Source organism: Prenolepis imparis, unplaced genomic scaffold (genome assembly GCF_030444845.1).
Source record: "Prenolepis imparis isolate NDT839.2.m4 unplaced genomic scaffold, iyPreImpa1.0 SCAF_2, whole genome shotgun sequence".
Lineage (NCBI taxonomy): Eukaryota > Metazoa > Arthropoda > Insecta > Hymenoptera > Formicidae > Prenolepis > Prenolepis imparis.
Genome location: NW_028141160.1, coordinates 20,850,687 through 20,873,717, shown reverse-complemented (window position 1 = coordinate 20,873,717; position 23,031 = coordinate 20,850,687). Strand labels below are relative to the sequence as shown.

General features: G+C 28.9%; 3 protein-coding genes across 7 annotated transcripts in view; all 3 read right to left on the bottom strand.

Annotated features, from left to right (window-relative positions):
• LOC145932590 (opioid-binding protein/cell adhesion molecule) overlaps window positions 1–23,031 on the bottom strand; it is a 264,950-nt gene that overhangs the window by 61,261 nt on the left and 180,658 nt on the right. The window lies entirely within an intron of this gene.
• Window positions 2,527–8,771, bottom strand: LOC145932587 (major royal jelly protein 8-like). 3 transcript variants are annotated; one of them, XM_083031625.1, is made up of 6 exons: window positions 8,530–8,771; window positions 5,218–5,398; window positions 4,827–5,051; window positions 4,501–4,672; window positions 4,010–4,235; window positions 2,527–3,846 (listed from the first exon to the last, which is right to left on the bottom strand). In XM_083031625.1, the coding sequence occupies exons 4-6, from the start codon at window positions 4,670–4,672 to the stop codon at window positions 3,843–3,845; spliced, it is 402 nt and encodes a 133-aa protein (XP_082887751.1). In that variant the 5' UTR covers window positions 4,827–5,051; window positions 5,218–5,398; window positions 8,530–8,771; the 3' UTR covers window positions 2,527–3,842. The 3 variants fall into 3 exon arrangements, with proteins under 3 accessions (XP_082887751.1, XP_082887750.1, XP_082887752.1); XM_083031624.1 differs by having other exon boundaries at window positions 5,218–5,329; XM_083031626.1 differs by lacking the exon at window positions 8,530–8,771 and adding an exon at window positions 5,718–5,793 and having other exon boundaries at window positions 5,218–5,329.
• On the bottom strand, window positions 10,747–14,345 carry LOC145932586 (royal jelly protein-like protein). Its single transcript, XM_083031623.1, has 7 exons — window positions 14,042–14,345; window positions 13,605–13,786; window positions 13,187–13,399; window positions 12,854–13,025; window positions 12,312–12,541; window positions 11,984–12,197; window positions 10,747–11,072 (listed from the first exon to the last, which is right to left on the bottom strand). Exons 1-7 carry the CDS (start codon window positions 14,232–14,234, stop codon window positions 10,753–10,755), a joined length of 1,524 nt encoding a protein of 507 aa, XP_082887749.1. The 5' UTR covers window positions 14,235–14,345; the 3' UTR covers window positions 10,747–10,752.

Here is a 23,031-nt window from a genome sequence, read left to right as displayed (position 1 = left end):
ATTTAAGAGAATACGTTGATAATGATAACAAAAATAAATTGAGATTAAGTAGATTCAATAATAATTTTATAAAAAGCAGTTCACGTTTCCTATATTTTTTTGTACATATATATTTCACATATATATCTTTATTTTTTCCCTGCCTTTTGTTTTACAGTAATACTAATTTATTTCTATTATAGTATTATTTACATTAGAGAGCCTATTTCTGTGGTTAACACAGTCCATTTTATTTCAACTTCTTATATTGCATAATTTATTTAAATGCGCCCCCCCCCCCCCAAGACAGCATATTTTTCATAGCTCTTTCTTTTTTTTCTCTTCTTGGCTAGAATTTATATATTTTCTGAACATATATATCATAAATGTAAATCACAAATGTGAATATAAGTATCAATTAATATATGCATATAATGTCATAAATCATATACTATTTTTGCATGATGTTAAATAATAATAAAATCGACGCAACTTATACTCCCAAAGTCAATTGGTAATTGAATAGATCGTATTTGAATCGTTGATCGTTTTCTTAAATTCAATTTCCCTCGAGGTCACCGAATAATCCTTTCTCTTTACAAATGCAGAATACAAGAGTTGGACATTGATCGAGAAGAAATTAACGAACTATATTGCCGATACGTTAATGCATGTTGCAAACCGGAGAATTGCCTTTAATATCGTTCGCGCTTGTTATATCTCTCGGATTGCTTAATTGAATTATGTCATTTGCGATAGAGAAGTCCTCCGATGAATACGACACGGATGGCGAATGAGCCTTGTAGATAATATTATTGCCACTTTTAATTAAGATTATTGGATTTGCAACGGAACAAGGAAGAGAGATGTGTGATATTGACATTTTTAACTATTTGGTCAGAGGATTTTAAGCTGATTATTTGTAACTTGACTATAATCCATATAATTATCTAGATATTAGTAATGGTGCAGAATTGACACCTTAAACACTTTCTCATCGATATGCAAGAAAAAATATGTAGAGAATATAGATATAAAATATAGATAAATATATATTTATTTATATTTATTATATTGCGCGTTAAAACTTTCACAAAATAAATTATTTTCCTAAAATAAATGGATTTATTAAATTATTTATTAATTTAGTGCTTTTAATTTAATTTTAATTTAAAGTTAATTAACATTAATTAACACATCTATAACGCAGACAGAGAGTAAGCGAATATAAATAAATAATGATCTACATAACATCATACATATAATACAAATTTAAAAAAATATATAAAAAAATAAAGTAAAAAGATTGTCTCCCCAAACTACTGCATTTCTTGAAGAAAATTCTGTGTATTATTTATTTAGAATAAAGAAAAGAGTAATTAAACAAAATATCATATGTACATATTTAGAAGTTAAAAATAATTTAATAATTCTAAAAAAAAAAAATTTTATTGCGTTAGAATTTTCACATTAAAATATTTTCACGTAATTTAAATATATATCTTTAATACTACACATTATCATCAGATAGATAATAAAAAAAAATCCAGTAACTCAATCAAAGACAGATATAAAGATATTTCAGGTTAAAGCTATTACTATCTAACATGAATCGAACTCATGCTCTCGTTTGTGGTGAACGTCGAGAGAAGAATCTGGGTTGCGAAAGGATCGAAGACGATAGGACGACGGAGTGTCGTGTCTATTAGAAGGAGGCAAGAGTTTTATTGCCAAGCTGATAACGAATGAAAAGCTTTACTTCCTCGGTGTCATGATTCATGAGTTCTTCGCGAAAGATGTAGAAGAGTACGATCCATTCACTCGCTCTTTCTTTTGCGTTCGCGCGCTTTTACTTCCCTTTCCCGTCCCAGCCTCGTAAAATCCGGTGAACATATTGTACTTGACTCTCATCCTGCTTTACCTTCGTTTACGGAAATGGTGCTCAACTATGTCTATTTTTCTTTTTTTTTTGTTTGCAAATACTTTTCGTTCTGTTTACATATTTCGAAGACGTTATAAAGGAAAAGAATTTAAACTGACTTGATAATTGACTAGATATAATCTAGATCGATGTTTTGTTATGTATATATTTTTAATGCATACAAAATGTCATACTCATATATATTTATTAGAATATTAAATAAATCAAACGCTTATACAACTGTCATTAGTGCATGATATATTGAATATATGTTAATAAAACAGTTATTATTTTATTAGTCTTTACTATATAGAATAATCTAAAAAAAAGAAAACAAATATAAAATTTCAGCGCTTATTTTAATATATCTGTTAATTATACATAGAAGAAAATATTGTTTGCTTTAAAGTTTATGTATGATAAACAACCGTTTTCTTTTTTATTTTCTCATAAATATAAATCTTGAATATAAATCTTAAATATAGTTTATTCGTCCAAATAAAGAGTTATAAGCATGTTTTTAATTTCAGAACTTGTTTTCAGTGGTTAAACAATGTAAATGTGCATTTATTGCGCAGTCGTATTATCATTTTTTATTGGAATTATTCTTACAATTCATTGTCAGTTATGTTTAGTCGTTAATAATACTACATTTTTAAAATAAAAGATCAGTAAATAATCTTATATATATCTAATGTAACATGGTTTATAATTGGCATACAGAAATGGATAACCTGTGATACGAGAAGTACCTATATTCGCATTTTTGTGAACTCAGCGCAGAATTTCCACTTTTTCGATAATGTGTCGATTCGCAATCTCAAGAATTTTACTCTTCGTGTTTGACATTGATAGGGTATAGTATATCGCCTTTGGCCCGTGCTCGGAAAAATATGAAGGAAAAAGAAAGAACGGTGAATCAAAACGGCGAGATTGCTATGCTTATAATATCGCCTGTCGACTAGACTGCGGGCGTTAAATTTATGCCATATGTGTCTGTTGAAATAATTTTCGTATCTATTATTCGCATTTGTTACGCTCTATTTTATTGATTCTCGAAAACGCATATTTTATACTTAATTTAGTGTTACAAATATAACACTATTATATTCACAAATATTTTGGATCACATTTAGATCCAAATGGTGTGTTATATTTATAGATCTAAATTCTGAAAATGTAGATCTTTTTTGGATGCCATAAATCGCCATTTAATATCCTCTATATTAAAATGTCTATCTTAATATTAGAATATAAATAAAATGCCGACGTTTTTGCTTACAGCACGAAATATTGCTAAAATATTGCATAAATATTTTAATATTGCGTCATATAACAAATATTGCAGCAATATTGTGCAACTATTACAAGTTTCATATTTTATTGGAGACATTGCAAAATATTATTGCTATATTATAATGCAATCATTTATCTTGTAATAGTTTCTTTATTTACTGCGCGATGCGCTATCTATTTTGTATTTAAGTTTTAGTCAATTATAATATAGCAATAATATTTTGCAATGTCTCCAATAAAATATGAAATTTATAATAATTGCACAATATTGCTGCAATATTTGTTATATGACACAATCAGCATCATTGCAGAAATGTTGCACAATATATATATAGTTTGAGAGCGGACTTATCTATATTATTGCAAACTTTCAGGAATATTGCATGCAATATTTCAATCTTGCAAAACAATATTTCTGCAATATTCCATATCAATGCCTATATCGTGCAGTAAGGGCAAGAAGCAAAACATTTGGTCTCGCTTTGTATTTCCGTTATATTCATCACAAAGATGTGATAATTTATCTTCTTTATATCTGATGTACTCATAACAAAATCTGGATAATTATCTACCATGTCTAGTAATTCATTACCTTGCACTTTTAATGCACCTTGAAGTATCAGTTTTTTAGTATCTTGCACGAGAGTCACCTTAAAAATAATTATTTAATTTTATAGTAATTAAAATATAATCATATAAACAATCTATTGTTAGCAATAGATAGAGAAAATCATAATCGTTAGTAAAGCTCAAGTATTTTAAATAATCGTTATCAGATGATATGCAAAAAAGAATCGCATTTGAATGTCTTACCGTGTTATTGGAGTTAATTTTTTTAGAACTGTCCGCGCACAAAACCGAACCTTCCGGTTAACAAAAAATATTGCACAGTTTTCGGACGCTAATACGCTTACTTGGCCTGATAGTGTAGCGACTACTTCAATAGCTTTATCAGCTTCGTCTATACTTAGTGGACATTGTAACTTTGATCTCTTTATCTTATAAATGTTCTTCCCCGATACAACAGCAAAGTATAGATCTAAAATATTCGTGAGAGAAATATTAAGAGTCGTGTAGAGATGAGCAAAATACTATCAATTATTGCAAGAAAGTTTTTTATGTTTTTTTATGGATTATTATCAAGTTGTAATACATAAAACGTATATATATTAATATAGTAAGTAATCCTCGAATTTAAAATTATCTAATGTTATATATAATCGGTTGAAAATATATAACATTTATCATATGATATGCTTATATGTATAACAATTGTAATAATCTTCTTTAAAAAATTTACTTGCCTTCATTAATAATTGTTAGGCCGTAAATACCCACTGTTAAATTGAAAGTTTCATCCTTTGTGACGAAAATTGTATCCGTCGGTTTCATAAAATTAGATTCGATTCTACAGAATGTGGAAGTTTTCGCGTCGTATATTATTAAGCCATAACCTTCCGTATCAGTAATGTACATCTAAACCATGATTTGAATAATATAATACATATTGAATAAATCTAAAGATATGACGTGCGTCTCAATAATAATTGCATTAGTATACAGAATGAAGAGTATAATACCATCATATTAAAAATGCGTTATCTATATACATATAAGAAAATATACTAACAATCGAAGTATTTGTTATGTTATCACAATTATTTTTTTCGGTATAAATAAAAAATGTCAACAACAATCCAGAACTATTTTTGTTATTAGCGATATCAGATGGAATAGTAATATTTTTAATCAACTCATCGGTTGATAAGTCCAAAATCAATAGTCGCGCAGGGCAAATTTCTTCTCTATCTCTGTATTTTCCGGATTGTACAATGAAGAGATAATTACATTTAATCTGAGAAAAATGAAATTAAAAAAAATATTATTATCATATAAACAACTTTCATTATCCAGATACGAATTTGAAATATATAAGGCATAATAAATTCTTAATTATTTTCAATATAGAACAGCTATATGTAAAGTATAAATTGTTGCTTAGATGAAAGATTAATACTTACACGGATTCGGTAAAAACCTGTAAGGCATTCATTAGACCACCAATCCCAATTTGAATATGGTCATCACGCCAACTGGTGAAACCTTGGTTTTATACCCAGAAACAAATATCATCTACGAGAATTATTGTTTATAAGAAAACTTGCTCTTTGTAAAGAGAGGAAGTCCATAGAAGTTCATGCGCTATTTCAAGGTATAATTGCAAAACGTTACATATATTTTATTATTTATAACTTAGGCGAGAAAGTTATAATATGTATTAATAATTATCTTGTGATCTACATCATAAAATGGAAAGCGATTACTTCATTCTTCTTAACTTGTTACATTATAATTCAAAAAATAAGGATTGATACATAGCTATGTGAACCTAGCACCCGACTTTTAAAAAATTAATTTTTTAAAACAGAAAATGATAGCATTTCGTTTGTAGTTGTTTGTAGTAACAATAATTTTGTTTTATCAATTAATAAATAAAAAAAATTTTTTAATTGACTCGCACCCGACATTGAGATATCGCAAATCCGCTTGCGCAGTCTTCTTTAAAATCGTTTGTAGTTGTTTGTAGTGATTTTCCTTTCGTTTGTAGTTGAGCGGTTCAAAAGTTATAAACAATTGTTTATTCGTCCAAGAGGTAAATTTGTTAATTTTAAAGATATCGCAAATCCGCTTGCGCAGTCTTCTTTAGAATCGTTTGTAGTTGTTTGTAGTGATTTTCCTTTCATTTATAGTTGAGCGGTTCAAAAGTTATAAACAATTGGTTAATGTTGCGATTAGGCTGACCAGTCTCTGGACTTGTTACTTAAGCTCGCGATACAGGACCGTAAAGATTAATAAAAAATCATTTTATGTTTTGTTTTTTTAAATAATATTTTCAGGCGCGTCTCCGCCTCGCTTTCAATGTATTCGCGACTTTCGACCACGTAGGTACGATTAGACCGACCAGTCTCTGGGCTTACTATTTAGGCTCGCGATGCAGAGCTGTCAAGATTAATAAAAAATTATTTTATATGTTTTGTTTTTTTAAATAATATTTTCAGGCGCGTCTCCGCCTCGCTTTCAATGTATTCGCGACTTTCGACCACGTAGGTACGATTAGACCGACCAGTCTCTGGGCTTATTATTTAGGCTCGCGATGCAGAGCTGTCAAGATTAATAAAAAATTATTTTATATGTTTTGTTTTTTTAAATAATATTTTCAGGCGCGTCTCCGCCTCACTTTCAATGTATTCGCGACTTTCGACCACGTAGGTACGATTAGACCGACCAGTCTCTGGGCTTACTACTTAGGCTCGCGATACAGGACCGTAAAGATTAATAAAGAATCATTTTATATATTTCGCTTTTTTAAATAATATTTTCACACGCGTTTCCACCTCGCTTTCAATGTATTCGCGACTTTTGACCACGTAGGTACGATTAGACTGACCAGTCTCTAGGTTTACTACTTAGGCTTGCAATACAGGACCGTAAAGAGTAATAAAGAATCATTTTATATATTTCGCTTTTTAAAATAATATTTTCACACGCGTTTCCGCCTCGCTTTCAATGTATTCGCGACTTTCGACCACGTAGATGCGATTAGGCTGACAAATCTCTGAAGTTACTACTTAGGCTCGCGATGCAGAGCTGTCAAGATTAATAAAAAATCATTTTATATGTTTTGTTTTTTTAAATAATATTTTCAGGCGCCTCTCCGCCTCGCTTTCAATGTATTCGCAACTTTCGATACGTAGGTATGATTAGGCTGACCAATCTCCGGGCTTACTACTTAGGCTCGCGATACAAGGACCGTAAAGATCAATGAAGATCACTTCCATTTTTTATATATTTCGTTTTTTTAAATAATATTTCACACGTGTCTCGTGTCTGTTCTCAACGTATTAGGTTGACCAGTCTCTAGGCTTACTACTTAGGCTCGCGATACAAGGACCGTAAAGATCAATAAAGATCATTTTATATATATTTCGCTTTTTTTAAAATATTATTTTACACGTGTCTCCGATTCGCGGTCGCTCTCAATGTATTCGCGTATTACCAACCACGTAGTTGCGATTAGATTGACCAGTCTTTGGGCTTACTACTTACGGTCGCGATGCAGGACTGTAAAGATCAATTAAGATTATTTTATATATGTATATATATATATATATATATATTTATTTCGTTTTTTAAAATAATATTTTACGTATGTCTCCGCTTCGCGTCCGTTCTCAACATATTAGGCTGACCAATTTTTGGGCTTACTACTTAGACTCGCGATACAAGTACCGTAAAGATCAATAAAGATCATTTTATATAAATTTCGTTTATTTTAAATATTTTTACACGCGTCTCTGCCTTGCGGCCGCTCTCAACATATTCGTATACTTCCGACTACGTAGGTGCTATTAGGCTGACCAATCTTTGGGCTTACTACTTAGGTTTGCGATACCAGGACCATAAAGATCAATAAAAATCATTTAGCTATGTGAACCTAGCACCCGACTTTTAAAAAATTAATTTTTTAAAACGGAAAATGATAGCATTTCGTTTGTAGTTGTTTGTAGTAACAATAATTTCGTTTGTAGTTTGATCAATTAATAAATAAAAAAAATTTTTTAAATGACTCGCACCCGACATTGAGATATCGCAAATCCGCTTGCGCAGTCTTCTTTAGAATCGTTTGCAGTTGTTTGTAGTGATTTTCCTTTCGTTTGTAGTTGAGCAGTTCAAAAGTTATAAACATTGTTTTTAACTTTTGAACTGCTCAACTACAAACAAAAGGAAAATCACTACAAACAACTACAAACGATTCTAAAGAAGACTGCGCAAGAGGATTAATGATATCTTAAAAATTGACAAATTTACCTCTTGGATGAATAAACAATTGTTTATAACTTTTGAACTGCTCAACTACAAACAAAAGGAAAATCACTACAAACAATTACAAACGATTCTAAAGAAGACTGCGCAAATGGATTTGCGATATCTCAATGTCGGGTGCGAGTCATTTAAAAAATTTTTTTTATTTATTAATTGATAAAACTACAAACGAAATTATTGTTACTACAAACAACTACAAACGAAATGCTATCATTTTCCGTTTTAAAAAATTAATTTTTAAAAAGTCGGGTGCTAGGTTCACATAGCTTTGATACATCTATGTTTATATATTTCTTTTTACCTTTACTCTCTGTAGTATTAATATTAGAACTATATAGAGTATTAATCTAACAGATCAAGATAAGCCTTAAATATTGTAAGTTCTTGTGTAAGAGTATCTATGCTTTTATACAAAATTATTATCAATTTTTCAAATAGCTTTAACCTACCTGCTTTGTCTACATCGTATATGAAACATGCGCTAGCATTATAATCGCCGGAATTTATCGCTTTTTGTTTCTGCTCTGTACAGTTCCACACAAAATCAACATACTTCCATTCATATAGGAACCTTGCTCTAATTTTATTTTTGTCAAAGTCTATATGTGCATATGTTATAATTGTTGTCGACAGAATTGATGTAACAAACAAAAGATAGTTTATTTTTTAATGTAGCGAATAACTATTGTTGTTTGCAATAAAATAAATAAAACTATAAATAAACTGTAGATGTCGTAATTGTATAGCACAAGTATGACTGATCATCTACGCAACGCTAATCAGTATTTTAAGGTACGCATCCCACTCAAAATTCATAAAAATGCCTTGTAAAATCTCATTATGAATATTATTAAATGCAGTTATGTCAAAAGCTCAATTATTGATATACATATGCTTATCATACAAGAATATGCAATTAAAAATAATAGGTTCCATTTAAGAAATTGAAGGTGATCTCTTTGTGTTTTTCAAACGATTATCTATATTATTATATATATATATATTATATATAGTGTATGTATATAGATAATCGTTTGAAGATCACATAGAGGTCACCTTTAATTTCTTAAATGGAACCTATTATTTTTAATTGCATATTCTTGTATGATAAGCATATGTATATTTTTGTAGATAACTGTTTAAAAAAAATTTATGTAATTTGCAACTGCGTACTTTTTCTTAAAAGCAGCTATGTGTTTTTTTACATCAATTATGATTTGTCTCATTATTCCGTTTATAAAAGTATTAAAGTAAGATTACCGAAAACTGAATATTTTACAAGATATTTTACATTTAACGTCAAAAAGACCTACAAAACGAGCCTACAGAAAATGTTCTAGGACTTATACAGGCCTTAATTTTTGCAATCAAATAAGTTTGAACGTTTTTCGCGAAAATTAAGGCCTTTATAAAGCCTAAAACATTTTCTGTGGGCGCGCTTTAAAGGTCCGAACCCGAAGAAAATGTTCTACGACTTACACAGGCCTTAATTTTTTAACTCAAAGTTTAAACTTTTATAAGAAAATAAATCAACATCTTGAAATAAGCACAATAATTAGACAATTTCAAGGATATTAAGCAAAATTCACGTCTCACGGCGGACATCTTAGATTTGTGACAGCTGTCAAACAGTGCGGTCGTGTTTGAGACAGCTCCGCTTTTTACAACGCGAAATAACTCGGAAATAATAAAAATTAATGTCAAGAGGTTTCCTCGCAAGATTATTCAACATCGGGACAACCAATCAACATCGCGGAAAAGCGGCGACACGATCTTCGATATATGCGAGTATCGACTTTACGTCTCCTTTTTAATAATGGATATTAACTTTGCTTATCTTCTTTTTTTCTTGTTTTTTGTTTTACAATTTTAAAACAAATTGCATAATGACAAGACAGTATTTACATAAAGATATTACTTTTTACAAATGTGTTTTGGTCATTGATAATATTGGCGTATTGTGAATTTTGATGTACCGTCGAAGAGAACAATAGTTTTATTGTCAAAGTGATGCGAAGTTTCTTATTTTTCGCATTTATTTTGCCTCTTATTGTTAGTCAGCATTATGATTTATGAGTTTCTTTTGCAAGGGATGCAAAAGAATGATTTATTCTTCGCTCTTTTTTTATTCAGCTTTACTTCATTTTCCTGTTCGTGTCTCATAAAATCGTATGAACATATTGAACTTGACTTTTCATTGTTGTTCACGTTTTATAGAGATTTTAAACTATTTTATATAAATATATTTTGCTGCTCATTTTGTTTGTTTACTTTGGAAATATGTTAATGTATAAAAAAACAATTCTAAATGACTTAATAATTTGCTAGATATATGAATATAAATGTAATTATATTAATAACATATAGTTTTAATATACAATTATAAAATTATACACAATTACCAAATTAATATAAAATTACAATATTATCTTAAATATAAAATACTTTTATATGTGTATCTTGAATATAAAAACACAGGTTTGAGAATAAAATGTTTTATTAATTTTTTTTATTTTTTATTATTATTGATTGATTGAAAACAGTTTTTTTTTCTTGTAATAATTGCGCTTAATAAATGACATATTTGATAAAATTATTCTTGTACTTTATTGAATATTGAAAGTTCAGTTCCAAGTTCATGCTTATAGCCTTTGTAGATCCACCTCTCCAGGTTAATCATTATAATCTTTTGGAAACTCATCTCCAAATTTATTCGTAGTGTCTTTTGGAGGCTCATTTCCAGGTTTACCTTCACAGCCTTCTGGAGGTCCACCTCCAGGTTTATGGTCTTTTGGAGTTTTATTTCCAGGTTTATCTGTATCGTCTTTTGAAAATCTCTCTCCAGATTTATTATTATGATCTTTTGCAAGTCCACCTTCAGGTTTACCGTTATGATCTATTGGAGGTCCATCTCCAGGTTTATGGCCTTTTTGAGGTCCATCTTTAGGTTTAGTCTTATTTGGAGGTGTAGGACATCTGTTTTTGTGTTTTTCTATAAATATATTTTATATATATAATAAAAAATATAAACATAAATTAGATAAAAAATATAAAATAAGAATAAAACTAAAATTAGTTGCGCTCGTGTATTTTTAATAATAATATTGATATGATAAAAGGCCAACTAACGAGCAATTAATTCAATTAATTGCTCGTTAGTTGGCCTTTTATCATATCAATATTATTATTAAAAATACACGAGCGCGACTAATTTTAGTTTTATTCTTATTTTATATTTTTTATCTAATTTATGTTTATATTTTTTATTATATATACTTTAATACACGCTGGCCTTATAATGCGTTCGTACAAATTTGAATTTAGATATCATTTGTTTAACTTTAATTTCATACATAGAACATATGGAAAGAGTACAGTAAATTTATTAAGATATTGGTTAGATGTGAACTATGCGCTGATAAGAACCAGATCTAAATTAAGATTTTTAATGACTTGTAAAAACCACGATATTTTTCCGATGCAAAAAAAATTGCTCGTTAGTTGGCCTTTTATCATATCAATATTATATTTTATACATATACATGTATATTTTATACTTCTCAATTTACTTTTATGATAATATCCGTATTTATATTTTAAAAAATATTCTCTTATAACAATTTATTATATTAAGATAAGATAATAAGACAATAAAATTTTTATTATATATTAAGAGGTAATTAAAAAAATATATTATGTATTAAAATAATTAAATAATTCTACATATACATGTATTTATACAAATTAACATTTTGAAGCAAACTTGAAATTTGATATGTGCATTCAAAACTTAATTTTCTTTATTATACAAAATTAAAGAGACATATGTGATGTTCAACGATGTGTGATCAATCTATTCATATTTTAAAATATTTATATTTGTTTCAAAATATAAAAAACTACCTTTTTTGTTGCAAGAAACAAAACAATTTGTCTTGTTTCGTATTTCTTCTAGATTTATAGATAAAATGCGGAAATTTGTCTCGCTTAGATTCAATGTATTAGTAATAACCTCCTGATATCTATTTGTCAAGACCATTAATTGATATGATTTATGTGTATTAACTTTCATTCCACTTGGAAATTGCAATTTTTCAGAATCTTGTACAATTATCTCCTTAAAATCAATATTTTATTTTATAATAATTTTACTAAAAATTATTAAATAAAATTATAAATAATAATTTGTTACGAAATAATAGAAAGAATTGCGTTTAAATATATATCTTACCGAATTGGAGTTAATTTCTTTAGACGTATCCGCACATAATATGGATGTTTCCGGGATATTGCTAAAAAATATTACACGGTCGTGAGATGCAATCGGTCCTGTCTGACCTGACAACCTGCCTGCCGACTTTGTTATGTTATCAACCTCTTTGTTACTTAACAAGCATTCTGATTGTTGTGGTATTGTCATTTTATATATCTTGTTTCCCGACAAAGGAGCGTAATATAATTCTAAAAAATTTGTTATGGAAATATTAACAATTGCCAAGACTATCGAAATACTAATAACAATTATTTGCTTAAGCTTTTTATTATTTCTGCGCTTTGTTATCAGTACAAAAAATAATTTAAAAAAAAAGATAAATATAAATAACTAAATAAATAAATAACTAAATAAATAAATAAATATAATATAATATTTATGTAAAAAAAAGGAATTAAAAATAAATATACATTGTTATAATGCAAGTAAAAATTGTTCTTTTTACATTGGAATAATCTTTTTCATATTAAAAATTCAATAATTTAATAATTGATACTTGCTTTCATGAATGAGTGTCTCGCCGAGAATACCATCGTATAAGATAAAAGTTTGATTTTCTATATTGAAAATAATATCAGTTGGTTTCATGTAATTTGATTCGATCCTACAGCAGTTTGAAGTATGCATGTCACATACTACTAAACCATAGCCTGTTGTATCAGATATTAATACCTGAGCCACATGATTTAAATAATATAATAGTTACATATTGAGTTATATATTGCAGAATATATTTGAATATCAATTAAATAATATATTTGCACGAATACAAAATTGAAAATATGAACTATCGTGATTAAAACACGATGCAATATTTACAAGATTATACTAACAATTGCATCATTTATATCGTTACATTCCGGGACGAAAACAGTAAGTGTCGTCAACAATCCAGTGCCATTTTTGTTATTAGCAACATTATGTGGGATAATAATACGTTTAAACAGCTGATCAGTTGATAAATCAAAGACTAATAGTTGTGCGGGACAGACTTGATCATCTCCGATTTTGCCGCAATCGAGAAGAAAAAGAAAATTGTCTTGAATCTGATGTAATAATAAAAATTATGTTTTATTTATATTGCCTTTATGCAGATTATTGTAAGCGCAACAAAATTTAGTTAAGTAATATAATAATATTGTATGTACATAATACATACAATTTTGCTCATACACATACACACACGTTTGAAAATAATAATTTGATGTAAAATGCAATTGTCGCTTAGAGATAAAAAGTATTAATACTTACATACATTCGATAAACACTAGTAATGCTGTCTATGCACTTATTCACATCACTATCATTTTTATACCAAGACCAATCTGGATACGGAGACAGAAGTGGGCCCCCGTCTTCCATTTGATTAGTTACCGTCATTACGCTAGCTGGTACACCCTTCTCTCTTACCGAAGTAACGAATAATCTACCATCTAGAGAATTTTGTAAATGATATTTGTTATAAAATCTGATTGATAGCAAATGGGTGTCACACAATTTTGTTGCAATCTATTTTATTCATTACATTAGCAGCATTAGCATATGTATAATAAAACGTAGGACACACATAATATTAAATATTATATGTATTGATACGCTTTCGCACATATAAAGGGATATTTTTATATAAAAACTACACTATCACTGTTTAATCTTTCGAATAGTATCAGGTATCGAATAATATCTACCTGGTGCTTTGTCTACATCATATAAAATGCACGAGCTTGCGTTATAATTGCCAGAATTTATTGCTTTTTGCTTCTCCTGTGCACTGTTCCACTGATAATCAACATATTTCCATTCACACACAGTTTTCAGGTCTAGGCCGAAGCTCATAATTGTCATCGATAGAAATGATACGACAAATAAGAGGTGCTTCATTTTTATAGCAACAGATAGAACCCCACTATTATATACATATAATAAAATAATTCAAATATAATGTTACTACATATACTGATATATATACACACGTATATAGACAAGCACAAATTTATCAATAGTTGCTGCTTGTACAATGCTAGCCAATATTTATATGTATTCCTAACCCATGAATATGCTAATATTTTTCAAAAAAAAGAATTTCATTAGAATTATCGATATACAATTGTAGCCTCGTTAAAATGATTTAATGTTATGTTTTGTTAATGATATTTAAATTGTAAATGCATAATCAATTCTATGTTATCTTATCTTTCTCTCTCTTGGAAACGTAAAGTACAAAAATATAAAAAGTATTTGCACGCCTAATTTTCTCGTAATAATTTTATACAAGAAAATAATGATATATCTCACGTATTTGTACAAATGTTATTACAAAAGCAAATGGGAGTACAGATATTTCTTTTACCACTATATTTTTGACGTAACAACCTGATTCATTTTTTATTTCTTTATTTGCGTTTTTCAGTTTTGCGTTTTGCAATTGGAAACTAAAGTAGTGTTTACATAAAGATATTGCTTATATAAGTATACTTTAGTTATCGATGTTATAATGTTTCGCGAACATATTGTTATATTAAAAATAACTTCTAAATTTTTGTCTCTTATTTTTTTTATGTCTTTTAAGTTCAAGATTTTTTCCTACATTGTTATTTATATCAATTCAAAATATTTTTCTATTATAAAGCATACTTGACTCACATGTATTGTAGGCAATTCTCTCTCTTTTTTATCATGAATACAAATTTAGCATAATTATAGCTTTTTCGCTCAACGGAAGCGAGTTGTAAACATGTTTTTATCAAGATCCGAAATTGTACTCAGATAATGTGAAATAATGCGCATTTGTTATTTTAATATTAATTGTGTAATTATTATTTTTATCGCAATTATTTTTACGATTCGATCATCTTTTCATTGTCTTTAATAGAAGATTTTTAATAAATAATTCTATCTAGTCTAATATAATACTAAATCGACGTATCAAAAGAAGAACTCCTCGTATCAAGCATTACTCATGCAACTCACTGTACGACTCCCATCTGTCGAATCACAATCTCAGGAATTTTACTCTACGTATTTGACATTGATAGGATATACAGTGGTTAGAATCGCTCTTCAATTCCGCTCGGAAAAGTAGTACGAGCAGGAAAGAAAGAACAGTGAACGCGAGAGCGGAGAGATTGCTGCGTGCTTAACGAGACGTCGCTTGTCGAATAGATTGCGAGCGTTATATTGCCTCCCGTAATCTGACATGTCTGCTTAAATGATTTTTTATCCACCATCCGCATTTTATTCGTTTCGTTTTGTGTGTTCCATCGATACTCTACAACGTGAATTCGCGTAATTTAATTTATATGTTTGTGTATTATATTTTTAGTCCATTTAAATTTAAATTTCAAAAACAATACAAATGCAATGTAAACGTATGTACATCAATCTGTGCCCAAATACTTCAGATATATTATATAATTGTGAAGTATGCAGATATGAAGTTAATGAATGAAAAACAACAAGATTATAGCAACTTTGAATAAAATTACTTTTTCAAGTTGTTAAGATATTTAGCGTGTTTGTTTGAAATATTTTAACTATTAATTTAACATTAAATGTGATCACTTCCTCTTTATTTCACCATTACATTTAAAAACGATTTTTATGAAAGTTAAATGAAGCTTAGTTGGGCGACTGCATTTAACTTTATGAACTCTAATTGGAAGAGTTTTCAGTATTATGAAGGAATTATTATTTAAAAAATTATTATCTAGCTTGTATAATTATAGCATATAATATTCAAATTTTGTCGACAATTTTTAGCATTAATTCGGTTCTAAATATAAATGTTTGTGCAAACTACGGATTTTATATCGTATTAAATAATATCCTGCATCGTATATTCTCATGTTTTATATAAATATTATATTGATTTGAATCTGAGATTTCAATAACTTTGAAGCGACCAGGATAATTTTGAAAAAATTTTAAATAATCACAAATTATTACAGTCGATTCTCAATCAAGTCTATCACTGGTCTATATATATATAATTTCTTTAAATAAATTTTCCTAAAAATTTACATATCAAACGCAAACAACGAGCAGCAATTTAGAGAGAATATGTGTATCGAGGACAAATGGGCGAGGGTAGGAAAGTGATTGAAGGACATCTCATAGACGTGAGCCGTCTAGTGATTGGTTTAACAGGATTTAGTTCCTGTAATGCCAAACTCGACGTCTGCTGTTGCGGTTGGCTTAGTTAGACGCATTATCCGAAGATCGTTAACGTAGAGTCAACATAATAGAGGCAAACACACTATTCGTGCACACACACAAAATGGGCTTATATTTTAAAATTACATAAAAGCATCAAATGTGTTTTTAATCGTGCTAAAATTTCTTAAACCTTTTGTATTTTATCGCTATAATACGAGAGCAAGAAATTGTTCTGATTACACTTAAATTTCTAAAAGATTGATCATGTGTTTCTGTAAAGAGAAAAATTTTTATAAAAAGCACACACTATATCTTTTATACATATAAATTCATTATATTTTCCTAAGAGTATCTTAAAGTAAATGTTGTTTGATAAAATGTACTAATATACGTATTAATTATGTTTTTTTAAAATTAAATATAATATTTAACTTTATGAAAAAGAAGTATAATTTATATAGTTTATCGTTATTAAGAATTTATTAGCATATGTTTAATTTATTATGCACGCATGTTTTGTTTGGTTTTTGCTCCGTGTGCGAAAGTACTCGTAATGAATCCGTATACATCGGTAACCGTATTCCTAGTTCGTGCCTATTTCGCCCTCTTTCGTATTCCATTCTATCCGAAAGGGCTGCATTATAGATTGTGTGAAATCCAAGTGTCTGACCTCGATCGGCAGCGGTGGGTCGCGTTAGAGAGACGAGGAGAAGAGGGAGGGCAGAAGCGGCCTCGTGTGAGGGAAGGATCGAGCATGATAGAGGGATAGAATCATCGTGCGAATTTTACGTTAACTCGATAGGTGGTTGAAATAGATTACATCGATCGGAGAGTAAAATCTATCTGTGCGGATAACGCTTCTATAAATGGTCCAGACACATTGTTAGCACATTTTTACCTTTTATTCACGATAACTGTAATGTCTCTTTTCGCTGCATATGATTAGATATAAGATAAGTTAAAAAATCGCAGCTGTATATATTATTTTTTAGAAGAGCGATGGCTCTTAGCCAGCTTCCACAAAAATTAAAGATATTTTATATATTTAAAACTAACCCTAATAAATTTCTGTAAAAATTTGTTACAAAGAGTTATAATTTAATTCAATTAGTTTAAAAGACTTCTAATTGAAATCATATTTTAATAATGTTCTTTTAAGTCATGCATTAACATTTTTTTTATATATTTAGTAGTTTTTACTATATTTTATTTAAATATCAGAAATATTCAAGAGTTGCAAAAAAATGACATATATAAACAAGCTATTTACTTCTTTTATAGATAGCTTATTTTTTTTTTTTTTATTAAATATACAGAACGTTTTCAGTTTTCACATAAATCTTATAATGATACTGCGAGATATATATATACATATATGCAAATACAAAGTGGTCATGCATGTGGAATGATGAGTTTTGTGTATCTCTGGCCACTTGCATTTTAATTAACAAATCCACCTCGCTTTTGTACTACATGGGACAATTCCCACTGTTACGTGATCCTATCTGATTTTAATCGTAAAATCACTTTATACCATCTACTTTGTACTTAATCGCGTTATAACTTCATTGCTTTGCTTACGGAATAGTTATGCGTCGAACATTTTTTCTTTTTTTCATATTCGTGTTTCCATCGCGGCAAAGCGCGAAACAATGAATTTATTCCACTTTTGAACACTTACCCTTTATAATCTTGTTAAAATACGCGGCAATTAAATTAAGTTTTTTACAAAGAAAATGTTACCGAGAAAATTCGAGTTTATTTTACTTAGATCTACTCTTATGCAGAATTTCAAAGGAAGAGATTAAAAATTTTGCAACACATAAAATCATTTATAGAGATAAAAGAGCTGACATATAAGGTGCTCTACTATTTTATTTTATTCAGAAACATATTTTTTATCAAATTTGAAAGCATTTAAAAAAAGAAAATTTCTAATAAATTAAAGAGTTTAATTTTCAATTTAGATTTTTATAAGAATAATAATTATGTATATTATAATGTGAAATTATAATATAAAGCTTTTTATATCTCGTCACATTACAACAACGTTAAAGACAGTTCGAAGGCAAATTTTTAATCTTGTTAATTATTGATATAAGATAAGATATATCAACTTTTATCGTGTCAATATATTAAATTATTATATCCACTTATGTGTTTATTATTATTATTTTAACATATATCATGCAATAGAACATATGTTATTCTTTTAATTATATATTATTATTCTCTCTCTCTCTCTCTCTCTCTCTCTCTCTCTCTCTCTCTCTCTCTCTCTCTTTTTAATAATATTTTCTCCTATAACAAAAATGTTAGAGAATATAATATTTTCTAATAATATTTTCTCCTATAACAAGAATGTTGTGATTAATCTTAGAGTTGGAATAAACTCGATAAATTCACTAACTTTCTTATAATTTGCATTCACGTCGGTTACACTAGGCAACCCTCATGCTTTTGAAACTTGTATCGGAAAACGCGTTTATTCAGCTCCTTCTAACCATTCGCAATTAGTCGAATTAATTACGCAGTACCGCTGTACGAATAAAGCGCGAGTTCGCGTTTCTCGTGTCGCAACCGTGAAAATTTGCCGGTACGGATGGTGGCATTAAAAAGTTTTTGGCTCCGATCGTAAACTTTCCGAAAGTAGCATACTCTTCCTCGCCGCGAATCGCGAGAAAAACGGATGTAAGCTGATCGCGGCCAATTACGCTCGAAAAATTTTTCATGCCGGCAAAATCTTCAGCTTGGTGCTTTGTAATTACATCGCCGTGAATTTTCTCTTGCTATATTGACAGCAACAAGATGCTTAAGTAACTTATTAAAGTGCATTTTTTCCGAACATTTTCAAAAGGAAAGATTATTATTCTTTATATATGAGATTATTTAAATTTTTTCATAATATTTTCTCCCATTTACTTTTAGTATAGATAAAACAAAAACTGGATAGTTTATGTCATATTATAAATAGATTTTAAACTTTTAAATTTATTAAAATATTAAACTTTTTAAATCAATTTATATTTTTTTAGAAATAGAGGGCGTGTAATTGGAAACTGCTAAAAATCTAGATGTCATTATTACTCGCCAATTGCAACGTGGAAACTTTTCTCGTAATACATTGCAATCAGCGGATCGCCACAGCGCGGCCGGACACGCGCGATATCCGACATTGAAATAAGTAATCGTTATTACCGGAGTTGCTTTTTAAGGAAAAAAAGGATGGGAAAAAGTTTTAATCACGTCGCGACGACGAGTCATAATTAATGGAGAGGGAAAAAGAAGAGTCAAGTGCAGAAGGAATAGAGGGAAGATCAGAAGAAGAATAGGCAAAACGCGTGCGATATGAAAAAATTCGATTAAAATAAAATACAATCGATAAAATAAAAATATATATAAAAATATTTTGTTATGTCTGCTGGAATTTACGCTAGTATTTATTGTTATTTGTAAAGTTATTATCTGTGAAATGTAGATTCAAGCGAGACATGTATGAAATGTAGTTATTAATTTGACAAATTGTTTTCTAATAAGATAAACAATGTAACAATCTAAATGTGTTTTTTATACTAAAAAAAATTAATTGATATTATTTTTATTTTAACGGAGCGTTAAAATACAATTTTTGTAGAAAAGAATACGAATAAAAATGTGCTCGGTTAAATAACAAAATAAAGATGTTTATATCACATGTTATAAAATCACGCTTAAAATCACATTATCATATAGCGCAGGATGTAGATGAGCCCGATAACTTTGCGAGATTAATACTTTCAGTTCTCCTGATAAACGTTTTTATTACTCGAATGTTAAAATAGTTAATAGATCCAATGATCGATACTTATCTATAGCGCGAATTAATATCCTGTGAATTGAAAGTTCTGTAGATCTCCATTCCACCTTCACAGACGGTAACGATAACGATTACGATAATGATAACGTATACCAAGATAAGTTCTAAAATACTTTTGCGCTCATATAACTGGAAGTGCGCCTTTAAAGGAAAACCTTGAATAAGATATCTGCTATCACGCGGTTCCTTAAAGTCTGATTTATCGTTCAAGGAAAAAGATGACAACTAAAGAAGAGTCTTTCACGTTTTTGATCCGCGTCACGTAAAGCTGCGGATCAAAAAATTAGTTAAACTAATGCACACAATAAAATACGCTATATATTTTTGTATTTATTATAGAACAACCCAAGCGCGCGCTATTCTTCGGTTTTGTATTAAAAAAAAGATATTAAAAAAAATAATATAAAGTTTATTTAAACTTGAATAATATTTTTTTACAGAAATCAGTTGATTAAAGCATTAATTTACTAATTATGTTGTAAATAATATGTTATAATACCTTATCCTCGATTAATATTTTTTGACAGAAATCAGCTGATAACTGTCAAAAATATTAATCGAGTTTAAAATATTATATCATATTATTTAAAACATATTATTATTTTAAAAATTAATTTGCAAATTAACGCTTTAATCAGCTGATTTCTGTCAAAAAATATTAATAAAGCGAAAATTTGCTAATTTAATATTTTAGCTTACATATTTATATTTATATTGTGTATGTTATAATTTGCTAATTAAATTTTAAAATAATAATATGGTAAAAGTTATAGAATAGTAATATGTTATAATACCTTATTCTCGATCCATATTTTTTCTTTCTAAAGCTATATCTTTTCGAACGAATCTCCTTCGAATTTTAATTAATTATTAATATTAAGTCATGTATATAGTATCGTGTGTGCGTTATTAGAGTGAAGTTGCCGATGTTCGTAGCGAATAGCGGCCATTACCGAAACGCCGCGAGTATCAGGCAGTTCGAGCTGCGTCCCGCTGTGATTAATTAGTAAGCATAATCGTTAGAAACTATTTCTAACCTTTGCATTGTAATATTTATCAATCGCATATCATAATTTCAACGTTAATATGTAGGCGTAATTGTTCGAAAGGCATATTTCGCGAAAAATTCGATGCAAAATTTCTTGCCAACATAACCCAACTTAATCTGTTTTCGCTCGCGCGAATGTGTTGCGATCCGTGGATATATCTATCGTTAATTCTAGCTTACATATTTATATTGTGTATGTTATAATGCGAAATAATAAGATTATTCTAATATATGTATATGTATTTTATTTGTTACAGGTAGCATTGCGATACATTGTGCGATTCAGGCGTCGTGTCGGGAGTGCCGTGCAAAGTGTCGCGCGTCGGGAGTGCCGTGTAAAGTGTCGGGCGATCGTAATTATTCGTGTTTTCGCGAGTGTCGTGAGTGCTACCATGGACCAAGAGAGGAGGAGGAGGCCCGGGGAGGCATCGGGCGACGTCGAGGCAATTGTGAGGTATACAAAATAAAACATTTTTTCTAAACTGTTTATGAGATATTCGACACACACATATGTATATACAACATAATTTGAATATTTTGTTTTCAGATCAATGTGCTGTGTACTACAACTCCGCTATTGCACGTATCGGTGAGTGAGAAATTGTTTATTTTATAATATTTCTATAACGGTAATGGGGGTATATGTAATATATGTTGAAAATATTAAAATAGTAACATATATGTTTTAAATAATATGTTATAATATCTTATCTGCGATTAATATTTTTTGACAAAAATCAACTCTGATAATTGTCAAAAATATTAATCGAATTAAAAATATTATAACATCCCTTTCTAAAAAAGCCACGTTAAGTCGATTCTTGCAAGTATTGTTGCATCTTTTCCGATGCTGATTAACTGTTTCGATTTGCATTGTGCGTTATATTCGTAGCATCGAGAGGCTGTCATTGCGAGGGTTAGTAGTTTAACACAGTTTGTTTAAAATAAAATAAAATAAAATAATATGTTTGAAATAATATGTTATAATACTTTATCCGCGATGAATATTTTTTGACAGAAATCAGCTGATAACTGTCAAAAATATTAATCGAGTTTAAAGTTTTATAAAATATTATTTAAAACATATTATATTATTTTATTTAATTTTATTTTGAACAAACTGTGTGTGTCAAACTGCTAACCCTCGCGATGACAGTCTCTCGATGCTACGAATATAACGTATTACGCTTGACAGCCAATGAGCATCGCGAAAAAGCGACAACAATAAACTTTGATATATGTGAAATGTAAGTATCGACTTTACATATCTTTTTTAGAAAAGGACAAATTCCTTAATTATATATAGAGCTTATTTTTTTTTATTGTTAATAGAAATATTTCTATATACATAAGCATTTTTTAAAATTATATAAGCAGTTGATATTTTAGAAAATTTCATGAGTGAAGATTTAAAAAGAAAGGAAGAATAAATACAGAAATTTTTATAATCGATTTTAAATTGTACGATTAATTAGAAAATAACTCACAATATTCAATATAATATCAAACATTACAGAGCAAATGTATAATGCGTAGGGTATTTTGCGTTTTAATAAAACATATATAAAGAAATAATGTCAAAATAATTAAATAATAATTTAAATAATAATTACAATATG

Bases quoted from the DNA above. Each gene is read 5' to 3' on its own strand.
- LOC145932587 (XM_083031625.1), bottom strand. From the start codon at position 4,672: ATGTACATTACTGATACGGAAGGTTATGGCTTAATAATATACGACGCG. The intron at 4,236-4,500 runs GCAAGTAAATTT...CGAATATTTTAG, and splicing joins CCTAACAATTATTAATGAAG to ATCTATACTTTGCTGTTGTA.
- LOC145932586 (XM_083031623.1), bottom strand. From the start codon at position 14,234: ATGAAGCACCTCTTATTTGTCGTATCATTTCTATCGATGACAATTATG. The intron at 13,400-13,604 runs GTAAGTATTAAT...TTATTACATCAG, and splicing joins CTAGTGTTTATCGAATGTAT to ATTCAAGACAATTTTCTTTT. The intron at 11,073-11,983 runs GTAGTTTTTTAT...ATATATTTATAG, and splicing joins TGTTTCTTGCAACAAAAAAG to AAAAACACAAAAACAGATGT.